General features: G+C 38.6%; 1 protein-coding gene across 1 annotated transcript in view; it reads right to left on the reverse strand.

Annotated features, from left to right (window-relative positions):
- FAM83B (family with sequence similarity 83 member B) overlaps positions 1 to 20858 on the reverse strand; it is a gene marked incomplete at both ends in the record, with an annotated part of 44471 nt that extends 23613 nt beyond the window's left edge. Inside the window, one exon of the mRNA XM_084262288.1 lies at positions 20415 to 20858. Within this exon, the coding sequence (XP_084118414.1) occupies positions 20415 to 20858 (444 nt within the window). The remainder of the gene's footprint in view (positions 1 to 20414) is intronic.
- Between the last annotated feature and the right edge of the window lie 3156 nt (positions 20859 to 24014).

A 24014-nucleotide genomic window follows, 5' to 3' on the forward strand; every position in this document is an offset into this window, starting at 1 on the left:
TCCTTTTTAATTAAACTTTCAGTGTGAGGGAAATAGCCCTCATGCTCAATATTCAGCATCAGTTTAATGACCAGGTTAGTTGCTCAGCCTGACTTCTGAAAGTAAAACCACACAAGAGTCAACGAATACAGAAACAGGAGCCAATCATATATTTAGGGAAGCATAAGTGGAAAAAAAAAAAGATCTCTTCAAATATTGCTTATTTCATCCTTTTTCAAGATTCCAGCTTTTGTATTCAGCTTCATACATGTGATTAAGAGTCAGTAATAGACTTGTGAGATCTACACGCATCAGGATTGATGTTTAAAGAAGTTGTCCTGTGAAAGTACTTTGATTGTGTGTGAGTATTCTTAGCAACCTGTAGGACTAAATGATGTTAAAGATTTTCATATTGCTGTCAGAAAAGTATAACTAAAACCTATATATTTTACAGATTATTATGTCCTACTTTTGTTACCCTCCTCCTCCACACCCCCTCCTGTCACTGCCTTCTGTTTCCTTCTCCCTTCCCTCCTTCCTTCCCTCTGTTGTCTCTCCTTTCCTTCTCGCTCTTCACTCCCTTAATTCTCTTTCTCCTTTCTTGTCCCTCTCTCCCTCCTGCTTTCAAGCAACCCAGTTAAATTTGGTATTGGAAAAAATATGATTTTAGATACTGAATGTAAGCTTCAAATGTGTCTGTCTTTACATTTCATGCAAACTTTAAAATAGGTCACCTTTTATTGCACATTTTATGGCCATATCTTTATGAAGCCCACAATAAAACTTCTGCTTCCTGCCACAATTACTATTTACTTCACTGCCACTACTTTCAAGCTCTACAGATGAACCCAAATCTGTCTAAGGAGCTCAGTTCAAGCTGTGATATGGATAAGATAAAGCAGAAAAAAACAGAATTCAAGCCATTTAAAATTGCTGGTCACAAGTCACTGATGGGCCAGTATGAAGGAAAGCCAACGAACCTCCTGTATAAATAGAAGAGGATGAATAATGGGAAGTTTCCCGAGGGTTAAACTCTGAGCAGTTCTCTGTTCACTTTACACGTATCCCACAGGATCATCCTCAAATTTTTCAGTTCAGCTACATGACAAAGTAAAATGCATTTATAAGTAAAAATACCATGCCTGGACAAATCCTTGTAGTAACTTTCCCGCTGCTAACAAAAGAACAGCGATGACATCAGTTCACCATTCTGCAATCTATATTACAGACATAATATATGCTTGCATATGACTATATGGCACATAATTAGATCTGAACATCAGGTAAACAAACCAACCATATGGTTTTAACCCTTTTTTTTTTTTTTTTTTAGATGATGCCACTTGAGCAGGAACGTTCACTGGGGAGAAGCGGATTGCACCACCTGCTTATAGAGCAGCTACAGTTAATGGTGCAACACGTTGCTAATGACTGCGTACTGGCAGGCTGCATTTCAATTTCACCTATTCTAAAGACAGGTTGGGAAACTAATTAATTAATTATTGTCTGCAAATCAAGTTGAGATCCTCAGGTGAAATACATTACTCTGGCATGCTAGGTTATTTAATACAGATTAAACAAAAAAAAAAGAAAAAATAATAATTGGTTACTAGTCTGAGAGCATCAGCAGAGCATTCTAAAGATAAGGAAAGATTATTCTAGTTAATAAGCAATTATGTGCAGCTTTTCAGGAATAAAACAAATTCAAATTTTTATGCACATCACCATATGGAGCAAGATGTCTGAATAGTAGGGAAGCAATTAAAAGAAAACCCTCATCAAATCTCCCGTGAAGCAAACTGAAATGAAGCAGATAAGTAATTCCACAATTCTCATAGATCCCAGTGGACTGGACAGTGAATTGGAACTAAATAAGGCAGTAAACAAAAATTTAATTCCTGGACCAGTGCAGCACTTTAAAAAAGAAAAGAGAGAGTATTTTCAAGTAAAATTGTTACTATTTGAAAGAGACATAATTTCAGTAGCATTGTTATACTACAAAATATTGTATTTTATTTAAATTTATTTTGAAACAATCTAAAAGCTTTCTGAGAGAAACCTGAGGGTTCTTGTTCAAAGCTAAAACTTCCACAGATAGTGAGGCATTTGAGGAAGTACCAAGTCAAAGGATAGGAAAGGTAATTAACAGAAACAAGTTAAAAAAATAAAAGAAACATTTCTTTCTTATTTCTTTCTGCCGAGTTTTTGCTAAACTGATCTTATAGTCTTTATGTGAGATGAATTTTGAATAACCATGTCTGTTAGACAACAAACCATAAAGCTTTAGAATGATCTTGGTGGTGCTTACTTTTTTTTCTTTGTACATGCAGTTAGCATCAGCTTCCACTGATCTGCATGCAGCTTCTCAATGAGAGCACGGGAGAAATAGTAATTTACCATTTGCAATTTGAAACTACAGTTGTGTAAAATCACTGGAAAGATTATTTGGTCTTTGCGATAAAGTCAGATCTGAAAATGATAATGCTCCATCTTTAATGTCTACTAAGTCTTTCCATTTGAATGCAAAAGTTTAATTTTAATGTTCAAAAGTCTTAATATTTATTCAGTGTATCCACAACATTTTCTTAAATCAGAGTCCTAGGCCACTTCCAGGGTGAGCAGACATATGGCTGGGCTGCAGGACAGAGTTCTGTGATCTGGACCCCATTGCTTTGGCCACAGGCAGTGTCACCCTACTTTCATGATCTGCTCCTCTCATTTTTCTCATCCTCACAGGGTCATTAATCAATTAATAAAATGAAGTTACTCGAAGAAATGAGTTGTCAGTGAGCCATCCGTGTTAGCTTGTAGCCCAGAAAGCTAATATAGCTTTAAAAACCCTCTCAAATATCCCGAGTTGCATCAAAACCAGAGTGAGCAGCAGGTCAAGGGAGGTGATTCTGCCCCTCTACTCTGCTCTCTTGAGACCCCACCTGGAGTACTGAGTCCAGCTCTGGGGTCTCCAGTATGAGAAAGACATGGAGCTGCTACAGCCAGTGCAGAGTTGTTCATCCTGGAGAACAGAAAGCTCCAGGGATATCTTATAGCAGCCTTCCTGGATTTAAGAACAGAACAAGAAGAAAACCAGTCTCTGTGGCACCTACTGCACCTGTTCAGTAGAGTTTTGCTGCCTCTGTACCAGTGAGGCCCTTGAAGCCACAAAACATTCCTGTGCTAAATAGATGTATGCCTTGAGGGTATATATGCTACCAAACGTGAGGGGTAGAGGAAAGCTCACTTTTTTTTGTTTATCCATTGAGAACAGAACCTGTCTACCCCTGAGGAACAAAGGCAGGAACACCACTGACCAAACTAGCCACGGAATTACATTAAGCCACATTCTGTCGGAAAATTTGCTCTTGAAAAATGTGCCAAGCATGCTAATAGCTTAATATACTAGATGACTTGGGTTGCTTGAGATAAGGATGGAGATGAGGATCTGCAATAACTCTGTGGAGGAGAGGTGAAAATTTTATTCCAAGAACACTTTGGAAAATAACTGCTTTTTGATGCAAACTAGTGCTTTTCAAATAAATATTTGTTCTTATGAAGTACCTCTCTGATCTTAGGAAACATCTTCCCTTAGGTAACCTGCCCACTCCAAATTCATGCCACAAGGCTCTCTGTGCCAGACTGCTATGCATCCTCTGTGCGCGAACACAACTACAACCCATGCCTGCTGTAACACAGCAGCGTGCAGACGTGCGTGCAGACCACTGCACATCCAAACACAAACACTCACATTGTATTGAAAAAATGTGCCAAAACCAGCACTCGTTTGAGATGTAAAAACAGGACAGCTTTCATCCTGTTTTCTTGCTCACTTAAAAATGTGTGTGTCTTTCACTCTTCTTCAGAGTCTTTCCTTGTAATTCTGAATCTGCTGTCAGATGTCAGGGAGTCTGCACTCACTAGAGGTATGCGGTGTTGCTGTCAGGAAGGAATTTTTCCTGGAGTTTATCATTTTTGGTCAGCTGTAACCAGCAGTTGGTAATTAAAGGATATTCCAGTCTCTTATCGATCATAAAAACCCCAAACAATATACATCATCTTAATTGGCACAGGAACAATGCTTGCAGTGAACCAAGAGTCAGGTACACCAACAGGGAGAACTTTCATGACATTTACATAGGTGACTAAATGAGAAACAATACTTGGAGTGAACAACGAAAACCATACTTTCCTATTTCTTACAGCTGCACAGAGGAGCACTGTGAGGAAAAAGGAACAGCAGAACATGGGCAGATAATGGGGAAGCAAATAACTCTCCCATTCATTTTTGGATATGATGGAAACATTTCTGCTTGAGTGCAGTGCTTTAAAGCAAACAGTCTCAGGGACAGCAACAAACATGGAAATAGAAAGTTTTAAACTCTTATAAGCACCTGAGAAGGTGGATTCCAGCTTGAGCTCCTGACAGCATGTTTACTACCCCTAATACATGAGTACCCAAACCAAGTATATGTCTTCACGAAACACTTTGAGCTACTATTCACAATTATCAGTGAGAAGTCTCTATCCTAAGAATTTGTATACAAGTTTTCGAAGTCCGAGATCAACGCTTTTTATCACAAACCTTTTCTATTCAGCAAAAATAAAAGGTTACAAAGTTGGGGGTTTTTTAAAGGATGCAAAAGGTCTCTGAATTGGTACAAATGCTTGGAAGTAGAAAAGCATGTGAATCACTCCAAAAAAGCATTTTAACTAGTTCTAGATATTAGCATAGAAATATATATTTAATAGAGTACTAGATCATCCATGGCATAACTAAAAATAAAAACCCAAAAATATCCTTACAGAAGTCTGCTGTTTGTCATATAAGACTCAGATAAATTACCAGAAAGTATAGGCAGCTTTTGGAATTTCTCTTGAATTACTTGCAATAACACATATAGTACATATAATACATATGTACATATAGTACATATGGAAAGCTTTTCATATGTAAAGCACAAACCATTTCACAAACGTGGGAATAACATTATTACATCTATTTTTATCTGAGAAACTGAAAATGTATAGGGTGTGTGCATGTGCGTGTCACACCGCTGTCCTGTGCAGGGACATCTGACTCAGCCCATCACTAATTACTCTTGTGACTGGAAGCAGCCTCGTCACGCATACGCAGTTCTCGGGGAAGGTGAATACGCCCTGCTCTGTGTGAATCTCCGCGCTGCATTTACCACCACGCCATGCGAATGGATCCTCAGAGGCTAATGGCCCTTATTTCCAGTGAGGCCACACGTTCCAAAGTCCCTCTGAAAGCAATCCCTGCAGCCACGCAGGCAGCAGCCTGAACCTCACCTCGCCCTCCAGTCCTGCATTTGAAATTCTCCACACCTTCTCTTTTTGGCCGACTGTCATGTTGAGTGATGAGATACACAAGCAGAAAGCATTGGCCTGGGCTTGAAAAATGGGTTTCTTCAAGTCAGTTCTATGATTTAGGGTTAAGTGATTGTACCCAACCCCATCTGATCTCCTGAGTGATTATGAATTAGTTACCAAGAAGAGCTGGCTGTAAGGCTAGCACCCAAGTATTTTAAGGTCAGATTCATTCTTAGTATCAGCTCTCTGAAGATGCAACAGTGTCAAGCTTGTGTTGTGCTGGGAGTCAGATTTCATTATCATAATGGTCCCTCCTGGCATCAAAAATCTGTGAATCTCTTAGTTCTGTCAACCTCTGCTGACTTTGCAGTCTGGCAATGGCTGCAAGGATGAATATGGAGGGCCCCCAAATCTGATAACACAGAGTTTTTAAAGGATGCAAATATTCATTATTGTTTACCCAGCTATTTTTCAAAATAAGTTCCAATAAAACCCATTAGAAAACTGCATCTCAAAGGGAAAGCAATGCCAGGGCCCACGGAGAAGGGGCCGGAGGGCAAATCTTACGAGGAGCAGCTGAGGGAGCTGGGTTGTTTAGTCTGGAGAAGAGGAGGCTGATGGGAGACCTTATGACTGCCTACAACTACCTGAAAGGAGGTTGTAGAGAGGTGGATGATGGACTCTTCAGTCAAGTGAAAGGAGATAGGACAAGGGGAAATGGCATGAAGCTGTGCCGGGGCCGGTTCAGATTAGATGTTAGGAAAAAATTTCACTGAAAGAGTTGTCAGGGCCTGGAACAGGCTGCCCTGGGAGGAGGTTGAGTCACCTTCCCTGGATGTGTTTAAAAAAAGGGTAGATCAGATACTTAGGGATATGGTTTAGCATAGGACAGGAACGGTTGGACTCGATGACATTTAAGGTCTTTTCCAACCTTGTGATTCTGAGATTCTGTGAGAAGACATATGAACACAGAACAAGTAACATACAATCAAAATGAAGACTGATACAAAAGATCTCATTCATTCAAATATCCAAATCACATCTAGCCTTTGGGAGGAGAGATTGTGGCTACACAAACAAGGTCAAAACTAAAGCCATGCTGCTGGGATTTTGAGGGAAATGAACCTGCAGCCCAGGGATTCTGGTTGGATGCAGCACTGAGGGCTCATTCCCTGCAAAACACCAGGCAAAAAGCATCCAAAAGCATGCCTGAAAACAACCAAGCAAGCAAAAATTGCAAGACAGAACATCACAGAACACCTGGCAGCTTGAAAACAAACAAAACAATTTGAGATTTTCTTGGTTTTGTGGCTTTGAACAGGAAGGAAAAAGAGGGTATAAAATTCTTCCCAGACAACCTACCAACCTTCAAGGGTCAGACATGACTTTGAAATCAATTTAAAATGTCCAAAGTGAAACAGTGTTCTCAATTTTCATAATGTACTAATTTAAAGATGTTCATAATTACCATGAAAGAATTTTTGCATATGTCATATCCATAGGTGTTCTGCATTTCAGTGTGTGTGGTGCAGTACTTACTGTGTCAGCAACCTTTTCAATGAAATTCCAGACTACATGTGTGCACGTGCACACGTATTTATTTAGATCTATATTATGTAACCTGCTTACACAGATGACTTGAAAATGATTTAATGTCACTTTGTCCCTTTTTTGTAGCAAACAATTTTCCCCTATTGGGATTACATAGTTTCTAGTCGTAAGATTGACAGAGCAAGATGTTTTATATTTTACTGTTTCAGGCTAAAAATCCCATGCAGAGACACACATAAGCAATTTAAAAACAAACCCAGAACAGATCAATGCTTGTTACCTACATTGCAGTTACTGTGGACTTTGTAGCTGCTGAAAAATAGATATGCTGGGATGTAAAAACCTACTTCAGTGTGTTTTTACCATAACTCAGCACTACAGGATTTAGAGTCAATGGCAGACAGAAATTGTGTCTGTACACAGAAAAAAAGGGAGTACTAGACTACTTTTAATTTATATGTTACAATACTTCCTGTATTTTCAAAATCCTTCTCCCTAGAGGAAGAACTTATACCCTGGTCAAAGCAATTTCTCGCATAATTTCTGCGCAGGAGCATGTTTAGTGTAGTTATCGGTAACACCTCCGCTGTTAGGACAGCAATGTCTCCAGTAGGCATTGAAAAGGGGAATTTTTTACTTCTGTTCCATATCTAGGATTTTTTCCCTAAATTTTGTGACACACATTCAGCCAAGGCTGATTAAAGAGTCTGCCAAAATTTGGATCTACTAAGCAAGGAAAAACTATGCTTAAACCCATGTCCGTTCCTTTTTGCATGCATTAAAGGACGGATCCCCACACAAACTGCATGAAAACAGGCAGATTTGATGAAGTTCCATCTGGGTTTTTAAAGCTAGAAACTCCAGGTGAACATCCGGGCAAACTGAAATGAATGCAGCAGCAGTGACTGCTACTTCTGAATATCTTTACATGGCAGAGATATTTCTGTATTCAGAATTAAGATGCCACAACTTTTTGTATCTAATCCCGCATAGTATTTTTACTGCAGATAATGCTATTCAATGTGCTTTGGTGGAAACTAAAAAAAAAACAAAAAGAAAAAGAAAAAGTCATTAATCATCTAGCTTTTTCTTTTCTTTTTGAACTAGTTACACTCCGAGGAAAAAGTTCTGTCAAAGATCATCTTTTAATTCTGATTTCAGATATGCTACTCAGCTCAGTGACTTCAATGCCTGCCCTTTAGTACTATTTATTACAAATTTCAGAATTTTTATCTTTCCTGTTTTCTAAATATCTGTATTTTTGTTATGTGTCATCTACCACCATAAAGAGACAGATGAGTTATGCACTAGAGAGTAATAGATTTAACTGAAATTCTTTCTTCTTTTACTTTATATCTCAAGAGGGACTACTTTGTATAATTTAATGTAGTAAGTCACCTCCTTAGATAGTGTAAGTGATGTCCCTCTATGGTTTTTAGCAGGTTACAAAATTCTGATCCCTAGGATTTTTTTAAACACCAATAGCATGTGTATACAAAATTTTGTATCAGCATGGTGTCATAAGTGTCCATGAAACTATTTCTCATAGTGCTTGCTTTTTTTTGGAATTTAAGAATATTCAGGGTATAAAAAACAAAATCCATAAATTATTTTTGACAATTACACTATAATAGCTAAATTCCAGATTTTAATTTCTTAGAGATTTTTCTTTTGTTTTGCTTGCTTGCCAGCATATGTGATCAAGCACACGTGTGCTTTTAATATATATTTTGCAATGATTTCAAAAGCCTTAAAGTAGCAATTGAGAAACTTCTCTGTGGAATTTTCCTTGCACTGTCTATGAGCTCAGTAAGCATGTGTATGTGACAGAAGATAATAAAGTCTCTATTCCCAGTACAAACTCTTAAGGTTTGCTAGCAGAGGACTCAAATAATTTTGGTTAAGGCCATTTATGCAAAGTTAAGGGGCAAAAAAAGTTCTTTAATACACATCATATATTGGCAAAAATTGTTCTTGCTCTTAATGCATCCACATGAGAAATTAGTTTTGCTCTTGAATTATTTTTTAAGGGACTATCCTATCTAATACAACTTTTGAATGTGCATTTAGGTTTGACTTCTGCAGGACTTGGGCATGTCCATGCATGCTGGGACCAGTATAGGAGAACTGAGTGGTGGAATAGCATCCGGGGAAGGGAAAACCTTCTACCACCTTCAGTGTCTTGCCTGAGCTTCAGAAATTTAATTACTCACTGTAAAATTAAAACATTACAGCAGTCTGCTTGGTTACATGCTATTCTTTTAGTTGCTCACAATGGATGCAATCAGCTGAACAGACATGTTCATTTTGTACTACAAATGTACTGTGGCACAAATTAAGAGAAAGAGATTAATTAAATATTTAAAATCAGATTCTTAATGATACATGGTCAGATTCCTAGGCATCAAGCATGCAAAAACCTATGCAAGTTAATGGAACCTCTCTAGGACACAAATTACAGTATTTAAACCCTTGCAGGATTAGGGGTTTGGTTGTTTTGGGGTTTTTTAAAGAAAGAAACTATCTTCCTAGAGCAGGTATATTTTTCTCTCTCTACCCTCTACTAAATACCTAAAAAAAATTGATTTAGTTCTATTAGATGTATTGTTTGACAAAATGAGATGAAAATCAATTGTGTATACAAGTAATTTTTGCAAGTAAATAGTCTATTGTAATTTCTGATACACAAATGCTCGATCTCTAAACTTCATCCTTGCTGCTAAAAGCTTCAACTTACTGAAAATTAAACCAGAGGGCAAGTAAAACAGTACTATTCAGAAAATATATCTCCCCTAATATTTAATCTGTTAGATCCACAGTAGATAATAAGTACCACAAACCTGCCAATAGAATCGAGCGATTCGAGTAGCAATTCAAAGACATTGCTGTATTTCTAACATCATGATGGAGTTTTATCACTTCTTACTGGGATAGAGACAGGGCAGGGAAAAGGCTCAAGCTCCCTACTGCAAACACTTGCTGCTTTGGGTGTGCTGCCCAGCATCCTCCAAGGTACCCATTTTTCTGTAATGATGTAAGAGGGAGCTCACATTTGTAGATGTCATGCCTGGAACCACATTCAAGAGATGCCAAAAGTACTTAAAGCAGGCAGTAAATACTTGGTCTGGCTGAGGTGCATGATGAATGGAGAAAAGGCAGAGGAGAGAGGGCTGTGCAAGGGGAAGTGCTGGAGTGGGGGTGAAAAGGAAGAAGGGAAGAGCAACTACAGCTGAAAATGTATAGGTTTCCTGTAAGTACAGTCACTTCAGGAGGTTAGAGTAGAAAACCTTGCATGCTACAGACACTATGCACAACTTTCATGCCTTATTTCCATCCATTTGATACCAGTTCTCACTGAGTTACTTCAGATTGACACACGACAGCATGGAGCGGAACCCAGCTGAATCGAACACTGGTCCACGTGTGCTTGTCTTAAACTGTACACTTCCACCTGATGTTGCAAAACTTAATCCCAAACTGCCAGCATTTTCAGCTTGAGTGCTGACTCGAGAGTCTTATGGTTCCTTCAGGACCTCTCAACAGCATTTAGTTGCCATACTGGTTTCTAATAGGAAGCTGAAAGGACTAGCAGAGATCCCTGCTCCTCTGACATGCCCCTTTTCTGACTCCCCAGAACAGCACGTCTTTTCCTTCCTTTTTATTCTTCCAAAAAGTACTCCGAGCCCTGGCTCTGATGTTTACATGGAAGAATTTCCTGAGCTCTCAAGAGCTCATTGCAAAGACACTAATTCCTCTGATCTTCAAGTCAAAGGACCAAGCCTTTACTCAGTACAGAAATCCTGTATTAGGAGATCGCAATCCTGTATCACAGCAATTCAGAATTGGACTGCATTTCCATTATTAAATTTAATTTATGCATAAGATAGCAAATCATCTGACTAATTAGATTTTTGGCACAAGTGGCTTACTGTCAATCAATAAACCTTGAATTCATGACCAAAACAGATGATGATGATGTTACTGCGATCATACAGTGCATCATAAAATCTAGCATTAAATACAGTATTTCTGGCAATCACACAGCACTAAGATATGAAATAGGGTGACAGACAATAAATAAATAAATAGAAGAATTGGTAGTAATTCCCAGTTTCATCTTTACACTTAAGTTTTCTCATTTCAGAATTAAGCAAAATAATATATTGAGCAAAATAATACAGTTCCTGCTACATCACAAAGCAGCTTTCTGTAGACTACTAGTAGTACACACTACTGTAAGAGTTTGATCCATTGATGGTTGATATTTTTAGGCCCATTGTCAGCAAAGGTAGGTTACAGACCTCTCTCAGTCACCATGCAGTCGCATATACTGCCCATTATTTAAAAGCAACCCACACCCTTCACAGTGACTTTGCAGACAATTATTGCATGCCTGTGCTAAAATACCATTAGGAAGTGCCAAGAAACTATCAGAGCACTAGACAGCTTCAGATATTATTGTGCTCTGTCATTCTGGATGGAGATTTGGTTGCTTTGACAGGCATTATTCCCCTTGGCATTTGAGGGAAATCAGATTTGCCGGCTGACACTGTCGCTTCTGTTCACTGCCTCTGATGTGTCTGATGAGGAGGTACAGCTCACTAATAATGAATTCTGCACAACTTAAAAAGGGCTGTCGCTTGGTGGGCATTTCCTGAGAGAGGTCCCATGAGAATCGTCGTGTTCTGTGCTGGTTATTTAATCCCATCCTCATTTTTATTTCTGCCTTATTGAGCATCAAAAGCCTAGCAGGAAAGCACTAACTACATTACCTTCTGTGGGCTGATGCCACTGAGAGTCGCCTGAATTAGAAGGTGATGTCTAGTGCCCTACCTAGTGCTTAAGCCATAAAGGAAGTTTATTGAGCTAAAGTGCAGCCTGCTTGGCAAAGAGTGCCTGCAGCTCCAGGAAACAGCATGAAAATAAGGCTGAGATGTTATATCTGCCGTTTGAACTGACGGCACACCCATTTGGCTACCTGAACGCACAATCCTGTGCTACTGTTCAGGCCCAATTGCTAGTGGATGAAGCAGATATCAAAGTTTTCTTTTCATCTCTAAGAGATACAGTGCAGAACTTCTCATATTAACCTATCGCCCAGCTTCATCTCTTGCAGCAGGATTGCTGGCAGAAGTGAAAAGGCCTGAGGAGATCTGGTACTGCAGTTCGTAGTAAACCCTGGATAAAAGACAGACCACAGAAGTTTTCTGAAGGCAGCTTCGTGCCCACACGCCTTGCTGAGGAGAGCAGGGGTCGCCGTTGACCCTGGTTTTGAGGCATCTGTTCTGGTTCTTTCATGTCTCACATCTTCTGGGCAGCCAGTGTAAGCACCCCAGACCAAGAAACAGAACTGGTTAAGATAATCCACTCTTAGCTGAGCTATGAGAACGCCCTGTGTGTGTCTTGAAGGTACACCCTCTTTATCTCAAGATAAGAAAGGACTTTATGCTTTTACAAATATTTTTGAAAAGTAAGCACTACAAAACTACAGTTATGTACTAATGCAAACTTTGGTGGGGAAGTACCGATTTTCCTCAGAAATTAGTTTTCAAAACTGTAACATTAAATATACGACTGTGTGTTTGTTTTTTTTTATCAACTAAAACCACAGAGACAAGAAAATAAAAGCTTTATATCTGGCCCCTACTTGCTCTGAGTACTGTTTGCTAACATACAATACTCTCAGGTGTTTGGTTTATAATTCTATCTCTCTTTGAATTGCAATATATATATATTCATTTAATGTTTTTGTGGCTCAGTATTCTCATCTCTAAAACTGCATACACTTTGGTCAAGTTCTTTGATGACTAAAGATAAAGGAGAGAATATAAATTCTGAATCTACTGTTTCTGTTAGTGGTATGTCTGTACTGGCTGGCACCAATCAGGAAGACTAGGACGCCAATAAACTACACGATATGCAGGCATGCAGCAGAACATAACGATGTTTACAGCTTCAGAAAACAAACACCCAAGATATGGGAAGAGATGTCAAACAAAGGCAAGGAAAGCAGAGATGACTTGTTTGGTTGCTTCCACTTCTGTATTTATAATGCAAATAACACCACTGTAAATTCCACCAGTTTACTGTTCAGTGGACTGTATACTGAAAAAATTACTAACTTTGTTGATCAAGCAAGCCATAGCCAGATTTGGCAATTAGTTATTTTGATGAAGTGAGTCATTTCATGGATGTCTGCAGATCCTACTGTAAATTAGCAAGCTCAACTCCCAGTTACACCCCACTGCTGTTGCAAAGGTTATTGCTTCTTTCCTCCTAGAAGTAAATTGTGGTAGGATTTTAAAAAGTAAGAGCGCTCTGAGGTCTCAGGCATACTGGTAGCAATTTTGAGAATGTAGACTAACTTTTCTTGTACATAATAGCAGGTCTTTATTGAAAAATTGTTACAGACATACTTTGTCAACAGGCTAAAAGTAAAGGCGTGATGCACTGGTATCAATAGCAAGGTCTGCACTTCTTTTAGAGAGGTAAATACCAAATTGTACTTTGACTCCTTCACCACCTGTGCTGGAATACTTGCAGTACTCCTCAGGGAAAATAACACAGCGCTAAGCAAATTGTTCTGAAATAATTACAAGTGAAGCAGATACTTGTACTCAGATCTGATATACGAGGAAACTTAATGCACATAACTCAGTGGCATTCAAACCTGCTTCTTCCAAACAGAACAATACGAAATTCTGAACTGGCAGCTCTCCTTGGGTTCTTGTGCTTTTTGTTTCTGCTACAAGTTATACTTTATTACACAAATACTGCTGCAGGATTGCAGGTATCTGTATATTGTATTATATGCAATTATATACAATATACAGATAAAGAATTGTATATTGTATATAACTGTATATAATACAATAGATACAATAAGTATCTGCATATTGTATATAATTGTATATAATACAATATATAGATACCTGTTGTATTATAGGTAGTATAGTATTTACTTTCAAAATTCTCATACATACAATTCTCATAACAAACAAATTTAAAGTTTAAAATCAGCCAAAATGTGTCCCACATCCCTCAGAGCATCACTGGCTACATTGGAAAGCTATCAGAGATCAAAAGCTGTGTTAAAACTGCAAGAGATCAAAAAACGCCTATGGCAATATGAATGAGAAGTGATTAAGCCTGGAGTTCTTCAGGCAAGATTGTTCCCTGACTGAAAAAAAAAACCCAGGAAAATTCAGATCTCTTGAGGATAGGAATTCTGAAGAACAAAAATGACACATTATCATTTTTGTTGACAAGCAAAAAAAGAAGGATGAAAATCAAATACACCAGACTGGACACCAAGAAAAGTATTCTGCCTGGGAAAAAAATATTTTAAATCAATGGGTTTCTATTTATAGCATTTTTCCCCCATAATTGCTTCAGCACATTGCAGTACAAAGTTATTGTTGAATATGAAAAAGAACATTTTAATCTACTGAATGCGCAAAAAGCATAAATGACTTTTTAATAGTCCTTTTGTTTTGATGAACAAAGATGTCAATGAGAAAAAAAGATTGTAATGGAAAATATTGCTATAAAGCATATGTGTAAGCTTACTTCTTTTATATATATATGCACATATGTGAATGAGGCACATCAATAAATACAGCTGCCTCTAAGATCTGATCTTTAATTTTCCCTACTCCATTTTCAAATCCATCATGGATATTTTGATAATACACCAGCGTATTTGCAACATAAAAATGGCAATACCTATAAATTAGTTAAATTGCATCTTTTTCTCAGCGATGTCCAATGATAGGACAAGAGACAATTGGTGCAAGCTAGAGCATAGGAGGTTCCATGTGAACATAAGGAAAAAACTTTTTCACTGTGGGGGTCACAGAGCACTGGAACAGACTGCCTAGAGAGGTTGTGGAGTCTCCTTCTCTGGAGACATTCAAAACCCACCTGGATGCGTTCCTGTGAGAGCTAATCTAGGTGATACTGCTCTGATGGCGTGGTTAGACTAGATGGTCTTTCTAGGTCCCTTCCAACCACTAATACTCTGCGATTCTGTGATTCTGTAATGTAAAATACAAGTATCAAAGAAGTCAAAATAGTCTTGCAAACCTTTGACTGGATAGAAATCTGTGAGTTAAACACCACTGCAACTGATTAAAACTTATTTTATCAGATTTCCACTCTCCAGGCTAGCCCTAGCCACTTGCTTTTCAGTTTTGGACCCTTCCTACCTAATGGGAGGACTACCAGAAAAAACTGTGAGCAACTCTGTGTACGAAACATGTTTCACAGAAGTCCCAGGCTTTCCAGATTAAAAAACTGCTTGTGGACATGTAGCATCAATGGCAGTCCTCTCTGCATTAGAAACATACTGCTGTGGCTGCTCTGGGACTACCCTTACATGGAGGGAGCGAGAGGACAGGGGAAGAAGGGGACAGGCAAGTAAAATAGTGTGAAGACTCCAAAGGCAAATCCAAGCATATAAAATACCTGAAGTAATTATTTATTGTGAGCGGATGACAAAAGCAAATGATGCAGGGTCACATAGTAATAGGACCAAGAGCAAGACACATGTCCTCTCCCAATGCATGGCATGTGGTCTGGCTGATCAGAGAAGCTGGGACATGACCTCAGCCTCTCTAATAAATCTATCAAAAGCTAAAAATTATGCTTCACCTGGAAACCATAGGCATGATTGCCATGCTGGTTTTCAACTAACACAAGTCATTTAGAAGGTCTAGTCACAGAAGGTGAATGAAAGTGAATGACGAATGCACCCTTCACTGTAGCAGCTGAACAAAAAAGCACTGCTGAAATCCTCAAGGGGTAGAATATTTTGGCAGGGAAAATTGTTGCCTATACATCTTCAGCTGGGAACTGAGTTTTTCTGTGTGTTACTCTCGGCTTAAAAAAGATATCCGCTCTTATCAGACAGCCTACAGATAATACAGAAAACTTTTGAGTGGGATGACTATTGCATTTATCTATTCTTTCTCCCTGAATTCAGCAGACCGCTCTAGCTTTCACGACCAAAAAAAAGCAGCCCCTCTCTCACATCTGCTTGGACTGCTGCAATTAGTAAGCTAAGACAAGCATTGCCAAAAGCATGGTTCATTATCGTTGTTCCAGTTGGTGTTCAAATTATATTTAAAATAGTTGGCAAAGAGTACTGTTGAATGAAAAAAGATTGCTCAACACACCCTTATCCTACAAGTTTCCTTCTATATAGAAACATCACTCTTCAAATAGGCACGTAAGAATTTTATTTTCATTCATACTAGACTAACCTCTTGGTCTTGGCTGAAATAAAAGCAAAAAAAACCCACCCCACAAAACAACCCCAAAGTATAAGAAAATATTTTCCTTTTTCTATGATTGTAAAATGAGTCAACTGTTTTTGTTTACTGGACTAAGTCTGCTGTTTTAGAAGACAACACATTTTGTACATATCTCTCACAAGAATTCAAAGGAAGTCCTTTTTAAGTTACTAAGGGCCTACCTACACTGGGTCCAGTAAGACCTAGTACAAGCTACACTCATTTACAGTGTAACTTAATTCTTTCCCAGGGGTCCAGGTTTTGTAACCCTTTCTCACATTAAAAAGCCCAATCATGACTAATTCAGAAAAAAACACTGTCGTTTTTGGATTTTTCCAAAATGGTTATACACTAACTGTCTAAATTTCTATTTAAGCTTCTAAACAATTAACTTCTTTTTTAAAAAGTCTTACAACTACCACTGATTTTTAAGATCCCAGGCTTAAGACTGCAAGTCTATTTGAATAAAATAAAATCAGTGAAAAGTACTGAATATTTATCGAATAGCGTGCAACTTCATACATTCCATCAGAAATCCCTAAAGTATGTCAGGGTAGTCTTGCAGTGTTTTCTGGCTTGTGCTACAAACCAGCAGTCTTTGGGTTGTCTTTAAAAAACAGGTTTGAATTCTCTCCAGGAAGAGCTGATCCTTAATTTGGACATCAATCTAAAGACTCAGAGCTATGCATTCTCTCTGAAACTCTTTACGAATGTCTCGGTGGTGGAGAGAAGCAGCCAGTTAATGAAGTAAGAGAAAAACACAGTACCAGAAGGACCCTTTGGTGCTCTGTCCTGTCCTTTCCCTGTTGCCTCAGCCTGTCAATCACACCTGAGAAGACAGTATGAGCTGCTTCTTGCACATGTGTGCTAGCCTCATAACTGACATTTTTGAGACAACTCTTGCAAAAAGTCATACAGGAAGAGGATACTTCATTATTGAAATCTCTGTGTTGCTTTATAGTAAGAGAAGAAGGTTTCATGTTAACCTAGCACAGATGAATAATTATACTGATACCATAACCCAGATGAACAATCTCATGACAAACTGCTAAACATCATCTGATGTGCTTCAGACAGCCCAGCTAGGATGAGAGGCTGTACGCGAATCAACAGATAAAACCTGCCAATGATTAAAGGTAGAAGCCTCCAAAACACACGAGAAATAAGGCCACTCGCTTGTTTGCCAAAGTCCATCCATCATTAAGGTCAGACAGACCTCGCAGTGCTTTTCCTGCACACAGTTACATCAACATCTGAAAGACTCGTGTCTCTCCAGTTGACACAATGACGCCAAACAGCTTCCTTGTATGAACACAGGTCATGTTGACAGAGGAAAGTGGCTGGCAAGCTGGATCATGTGGAGATGAGGTCTAGTTACACCAACAGTAAACCCATTTTGTTGACGTTAGGTTTGACCTAAGGCACTCTGCTAACATCACACCTATCCCACAGAAGTGTTGTAGTATAGACTGAGATGTCATGCCATCCTATATACCATACAGTTCCCCTCCTCTAATAGATGTTCAGGAACATGTATCACAAGCAGTGACTAATCTCCTCCAAGATGATTTGCTCATTTACATAGGATTTGATAACACTGATCTTTTTCTGCAAGAAAATCTCCCTTCTTATATTGCCCTTATTTACCACGAAGGTGATGTGCATAATTTTTAAGCAGCTTAATGTTTAAGAAACACGTAGGTCACAAGATTTTCTTACGACACTTTTTCATAGCACTGGTTTTAGTGTAGTGTAGCATAACCTTACAAATAATGTTCCTCTTCAGTCAGGAAAAATCACTGTCAGCAAGCAAGTTGCTTAATGTTGTTTACAACACGTCTTCTTAAGGTCAAAATTAACATATGTAATGATCATTTTAAGGAGTGACAATGTGATGCATCAAGCATAAAAGAGGTCAAGAGTAAATCCACTAATAATATCAACTGATCCTTTTCTATCTCCAAATATTCAAAAGAATCTAGGTTTCAACTGGCTCAGTCTCCTTCATGAATTTTTGGGCCAGTATATACATGTAAATATATATGGAATGGGCTCCTTCACAGGGGGAATCAGTGCAGAAACCTCCTCTGCCTTGCCCTTGTAGGAGCTGATTTCCTACTGCACCAAATGTTCAGGTAGCCCTGGGAAATCAGTGCCTGAACTAAGGCACGCGGGTTTGATGCTTAAAAGTTGGGTGGCATGAATACATCCACCTCCAACTGCCTGTTTATTTTCCCACAGAAGTTTGCTGAAATTCCCATAGATTTTGCTTAGAGCTGTATTGGTTTAATGTGATTTGCTGAAGAACATCTTTATTCTTTACAGGCTTCTCTTTTTCATGTGTAACCTTTTGCTATTTCCTTTGAATATTCTCAAGAGACTACACATCTCCACTACTAAATAACAAAGAACCCTGTTTAATATAACTATATTTTTATAAGTGGCTTAGGAGAAGCAGGTTAGCCTGTTTACAAAGTGCTTGCCTGCTGTAAGCATGTTTTAAATACCCTACTTTACCTTTACTTTACCTTACTTAGAAAGCCTTTTAACTTTTCTATGCATCTGCAGACAGAAGAAGCTGAACGACACTGTGCCTTTTAAATTTAATTGCTGCTTCCTGAAGCAACCAACCCATATCACTGTATCAAAAGTGTTCTGGTTGTTGCTGTTGAGGTTGTGCTGATCAGCTAAACAAACTCCTTTCAGCTGTCAGATTTGACAGCAACACATACATAACGTCCTCTTTATAAAGTGGAAGCACCACATACTCCATAAAACGGAGTTTTTACAAGGCAGCAGCACCAGCATAAGAAAGCCATCGTAAAGGGACTGGATTGCACGTAGAACCAAAATAAAAAGGCACAAAAGAAGCATGGCAAGTGATCAGAAACAGCCTTTCTTTATGGCATTAAGACCTTGTAGCAGAACTAAACTTGAACTAGCAATAGAGTTTACTGTGGTTTTGCGTTGTCCCTCACAAGGGACACATTCGGAGCTCAGGGCCTGCAACTGAAAAAGATCACAGAGTATCTTGGGCAAGTCATGGTCAAGCCTCACTACATACAAAAGCAGGAAGCAACAGATTTTGCTCTGAAAGGGACAAAGAGGGAAATAAGTCATTCTTTCTCCTTTTCCTTGCATGTACAGTCATTCTATACAGTAAAAAAGGCCCAGTGATATGTCTATTATGGCAAGAAGTTATATGCTTTATCTAGAAACAGGAGAGACACTGTAAAAAGGTGTTGTCCTTCCCCGCCCTTTCCAGCCCATTTCTATTGCACATGTTTACAGGCACATTTCAGGCACTGAAATGTTTATGGGTGCACCCTACTGATTTAAAGCCCATAGAGTCACACAGAACCCAATTTATTTCACAGGGAATAAAGGGGAGCATGACATACTTGCTTCAAATACTTCCGAAGCTTTGTCACATCTGTTTACAGAGGTAACGTGGCCCAGGGTCAAGCAGATCTACCTGCCAATACATCTGTGGGGGGTTGGGGTTTATTTTGTTTGTTTTAAACTGACACTGGAAAGCAAAAAATGGTTTGTACATACAGCACCCTGTCACTGAGGTGTAAGCCAGCATGCCTTAGGAAACTCAACATGCCAGTGCCCCTAAGTGGAGACAAGTACATTTCAGGAAGTGTCCACATTTCTTTTAAATTACCTATTAGTCAGAAATGAAGGTACATCTACTTCCTTGTTGCCTAAACGTTGGGGGGGGTGTTGTTTTTGGGGTTTTTTTTTGTCCTTCTAAGCTTTCTTTAATACTTTCTGACTAATTTCTGCAAGGATAGCTGGCATGTAAAAATGACAAAGCCTAAGATTCACATGGTACACGAATCAGATGTATACCAAGATGTTATTTTTTTACAGCTACCATGTCAAACTGATGCCAGTTCCCACCCACTCAAGAGAAAAACCTTAGGACATATCCTGAAGTTAAACAGAGTTGTATCACTTGAGCTATATTCAACTGAGGTCATAGAAAAGGTGTGCTGATTATCTACAAATTTCTCACGGACTGGTCAGCATTACAGTAAAGTGTTAATCATGGTTCATTAATTGCTCCAATTAATCCCTGATCTCTCGTAAATAAGTTTAATAACATGGGTGCACGTGATACCAAGGGACCGATCTCAGTCTGGGAAAACCTTCCCACCTGAATTGTTGACAGATAGACCTTTTTTTCTGCCAGATCTAGTAAAACACCAGCTAGATTATCATTACCACGTTATTTTCAATAATATTTTTCATGTTTACCTTTCTCGCATCTCGTATCATCTTCCGAACAGTTTCCTTTATGGTGTAAGGCTGTGCTCGTGGTGGATGAAAAAGCAGATCTATATTTGTGCCACCAGAAATTCCAGGCATCAGGTAGGGCCAACCTAAGTCAAGATTTGGAGCTTCCACATCTGATTCAATGGGCCAGTAAGTTCCCGAGGAAGACGTGTCATCAATGGCATGGTTAGAGGAGTAAATGGTGGTTTGGGGCAGTTTTTGAACATTATTCAAAATATAATCAATCTCCTCATCTGCTAGGAACTCTGAGCATCTCTCTTTGGAAAGAAATTCTTTGTAGGCTTCTAAACCTCCTTCGATCAGAGCATCAATAGCTACTCGGTACCATTCCTTGTAATGAGGTTCAATATAGTTGTCTGGTCTGCATTCATCATGTAAAGATGATAGCAAAGATGAAGTTTCCATTTTCACATATATTTTGTATAAAGTCTCTTAAATTTCCATTCATGAGCTGATGAAATGTATCTGTAAAGAGAAGGGAAAGAAAACAGAGCATTTCTAGAGATCTATGACATGCACACAGATATTCATAATACTTTTCCAGTAAAGTTGCTCTAAGTTTTTCTAGTACCTTCCAAGAATTTATAAATGTTTTGAAAAGGCTCAGGGATTAATATTGCCAAATGAATATTAATGAGCTAGATAAAGAGCTGCTTCTACCTAAGGCAAAATTAAACACATAATGAAGTGATTTGATAAAGTTCATATATGAAAAGCTATAGCAGAGCTCCTAATACACTGAAAACCTGTACCAGTAACACCAATACATACCCAATCCATGTTCCAGTATGCTCTTGAAAGATGGGCTTCAAAACTCTCTTTATAAGAACTGAGAGTAGTGTTCAGAGAAACACTTGAAAAAACAACTCTATTTCTTACTTTTGGATGTATTAATCTTTCTCTGCAACACAGTCCTTTTCTTTGGCTTCTTTGAAACAACATTCATTTAGGTCCTTCTCCTTATCTATCTGTTCTCCCATGCTGATCTAATCCATTTGTTGCTCCCAAGGAGGACCAGCCTAGCTCATTTCAGTGAGCTATGAGGAACTCCAGAAAGATTTCACCTCCCACATCTGGGATCAAACTCTGAATCAGCAATCTGATGTCTAGTTTCCACCCTGCGCATTCCTTCTGCCAAAAGGAGCGGCTGCTTTAATCTTACTTTTTTTTTTTTCCAAAACATTAATAAGTTGTTTACTGCTGACGATTTATAAATTCATTCTTACCATCTTTTTATTTCATTTAACAAGGGCTGAGAGGGTTGGCTCCTGCTGCAACAATTTGGGATTTAAGGTAGAGACAGGACAAATGGCCAAGGTTTCTTCTTTCATGTTTGTGTAACCCTACTGGACTCCAGCAACTCCATCGCTCCCCTAAAACCTAAACTGCAATGGACCTCTGTGCTGGGCAGGGAAGCCACAAAAAAGAAAGGGGTGAATTTTCATGAGCACAGCCATGTAAAATCAAAAGGTGATAGATGGTACATGGTAGTTCTTCCATGGCTAGGACATAAAGCTTAAGAAACAGCAAAAGCAGGAAGGGCATCCAAACAAGCCTCAATAATTACAAAAAAGTTATACAAAGTACAGCTTGAAAGTTAACATTATGTTTCCCTACAAGCCTAGTTAACAGTATAGCATTATAATAGCAAGGAATAGTCCTACCGAGTCCTGATTGCATTCACTGGCATATAAACATAACACAATTCTCTCTTCACATCAAGACCTTTCGGGTATTTTTGGAAACAGTGCACTACCTGCTCCAAATATTTTAAATCTTCTTAGAAGAGAACATAAATTAGCTACAATAACCTAAAGGAATGAAAATCTGTATCTCCATACACTACTGATACTCCAAAGTCCAATTAAATGTTCAATTAAACCAAGATTTCTGAGGAACTTGGGAAGTCTGAGGTTTAAAAAAAAAAAAAATGACTGAGAAAGAAAAATCCAGATCTGAGGCTGGCATCAGCATGTCATATGAAATAATCCCATTTGAATCCTGTCTCTCAGCCAAGTAGCAGGGTAGATCTTCCCAGATAGGATTGCTTTCGAGCCTGGGGGAAAGGAGTGTTTCTGGCTGCTTCCAGAGTAGCTCTTTGTGGTGAACTGGAAAGCAGCAAGCAAAAAGGAATCCCAGTGCTCTGCCCCCTGATCAAGAAGTACATGTATCCCTGTGACAGACATTCAGGGTTTCGTCCTATACTGCTCTCAGGAGTAGAAATAAAGTGGTTCACTTTGCAGGTGGTACAGACAGGACAGACCGATTCAAAGGTCAAACTCCCACAACATCATAACATTAAAGCTTTCGCAACAGTATCCCCTGGAAGGCAATAATCCCGAACAGAGTTTCAAGATATTTTAGATGAAGAACAAAAAACTACCGAGAGTACTAAGCACAGAGTTACTCAGCTGAGTTGTTCTGAAGAGTTTGAACACTGAGACAGGTGACTTCACAGGGAATCTAATACACCCCTCTCCTAGGGCCCGCCAGGACTAGTAGCTCTCTGAGCAGTGTGGTAAAACAGTCTTATTATGACATCTAAGTTCAATTTTACAATGGCAAATGAAACATACTTCTAAAATTTGGGAATGGAAATACTTCTAAAATAAGATTTTTGCCACTGATACACAGGCAGTTGAGAAAGACTAAGTGCTTATTTCAAAAGCTTGCCAAAATCCCTTTTTTCTTCTTCTTGCTCTTTGTTTTGAAAATAACACAAGGGAACAGGACTATATGTAATATGTAAAGTTGTGCAATATAAAATATTGAATGCTATGAACAAACAAAAGGCAAAAATACGGATTGTATGCATGTGCTGGCTCACGTGCACTTTTTGTTTGGTTTGGTTCTTTTGGTTTTTGTAATAGTATAGTATATTATTTGGCTTTTAATTGAAAACAATGAATTAATTAATTATGGCATAGGTCAAATGCAGTAATTTATGCTCGGATTTATGCTGAAGGCTGGGTATAAATATACCATAGTCTTAGAAAGATGAGACTTCTAGTGCAGTGTCTTCCAAACAAGAATATCACATTAAAGTAGTGCACATTTATTTAAGAATGTAAATGTAAAATCTGTTCAGTGAGGAAATAAGTCGCAGAGCGCATGAGACAAACGAAAAAAAATCTAATTCTGGATTTTGGAATGAAGGACATCAGCATGTAATTCATCAGAAGAAACAAAGGAAAATTCCAAAATTAAAATGATGGCTTCAGGTATGTTTGACAAAAGCTCTGGATGTCTTGAAACAGGTATTTTACTCCTTGGAAGGTACGTGCTATTTTGTGGGAAACATACCCATGAATGCAATATAATTTTAGATAGTGAGGTTTAGACAAAATTCTAAAATAAACTTTTTGGTGTCTTATTCAACCACATATAATTATTTCCGCATAATCAACTTGATTCTTCAAAGATACTCCTCAGGTCAGTGATTATATTAGCAAGGTTGTAAAGAATGAAGCCAATCTCTGGAGGCCTCCAGAGCTTTATTAGACTTCAAGTACACGATTACAAATTTCACCAGCACCAGGAATGCTGTTGTTCATCCTCTGA

This window comes from Gallinula chloropus (assembly GCF_964237585.1).
Source record: "Gallinula chloropus genome assembly, chromosome: 3".
Lineage (NCBI taxonomy): Eukaryota > Metazoa > Chordata > Aves > Gruiformes > Rallidae > Gallinula > Gallinula chloropus.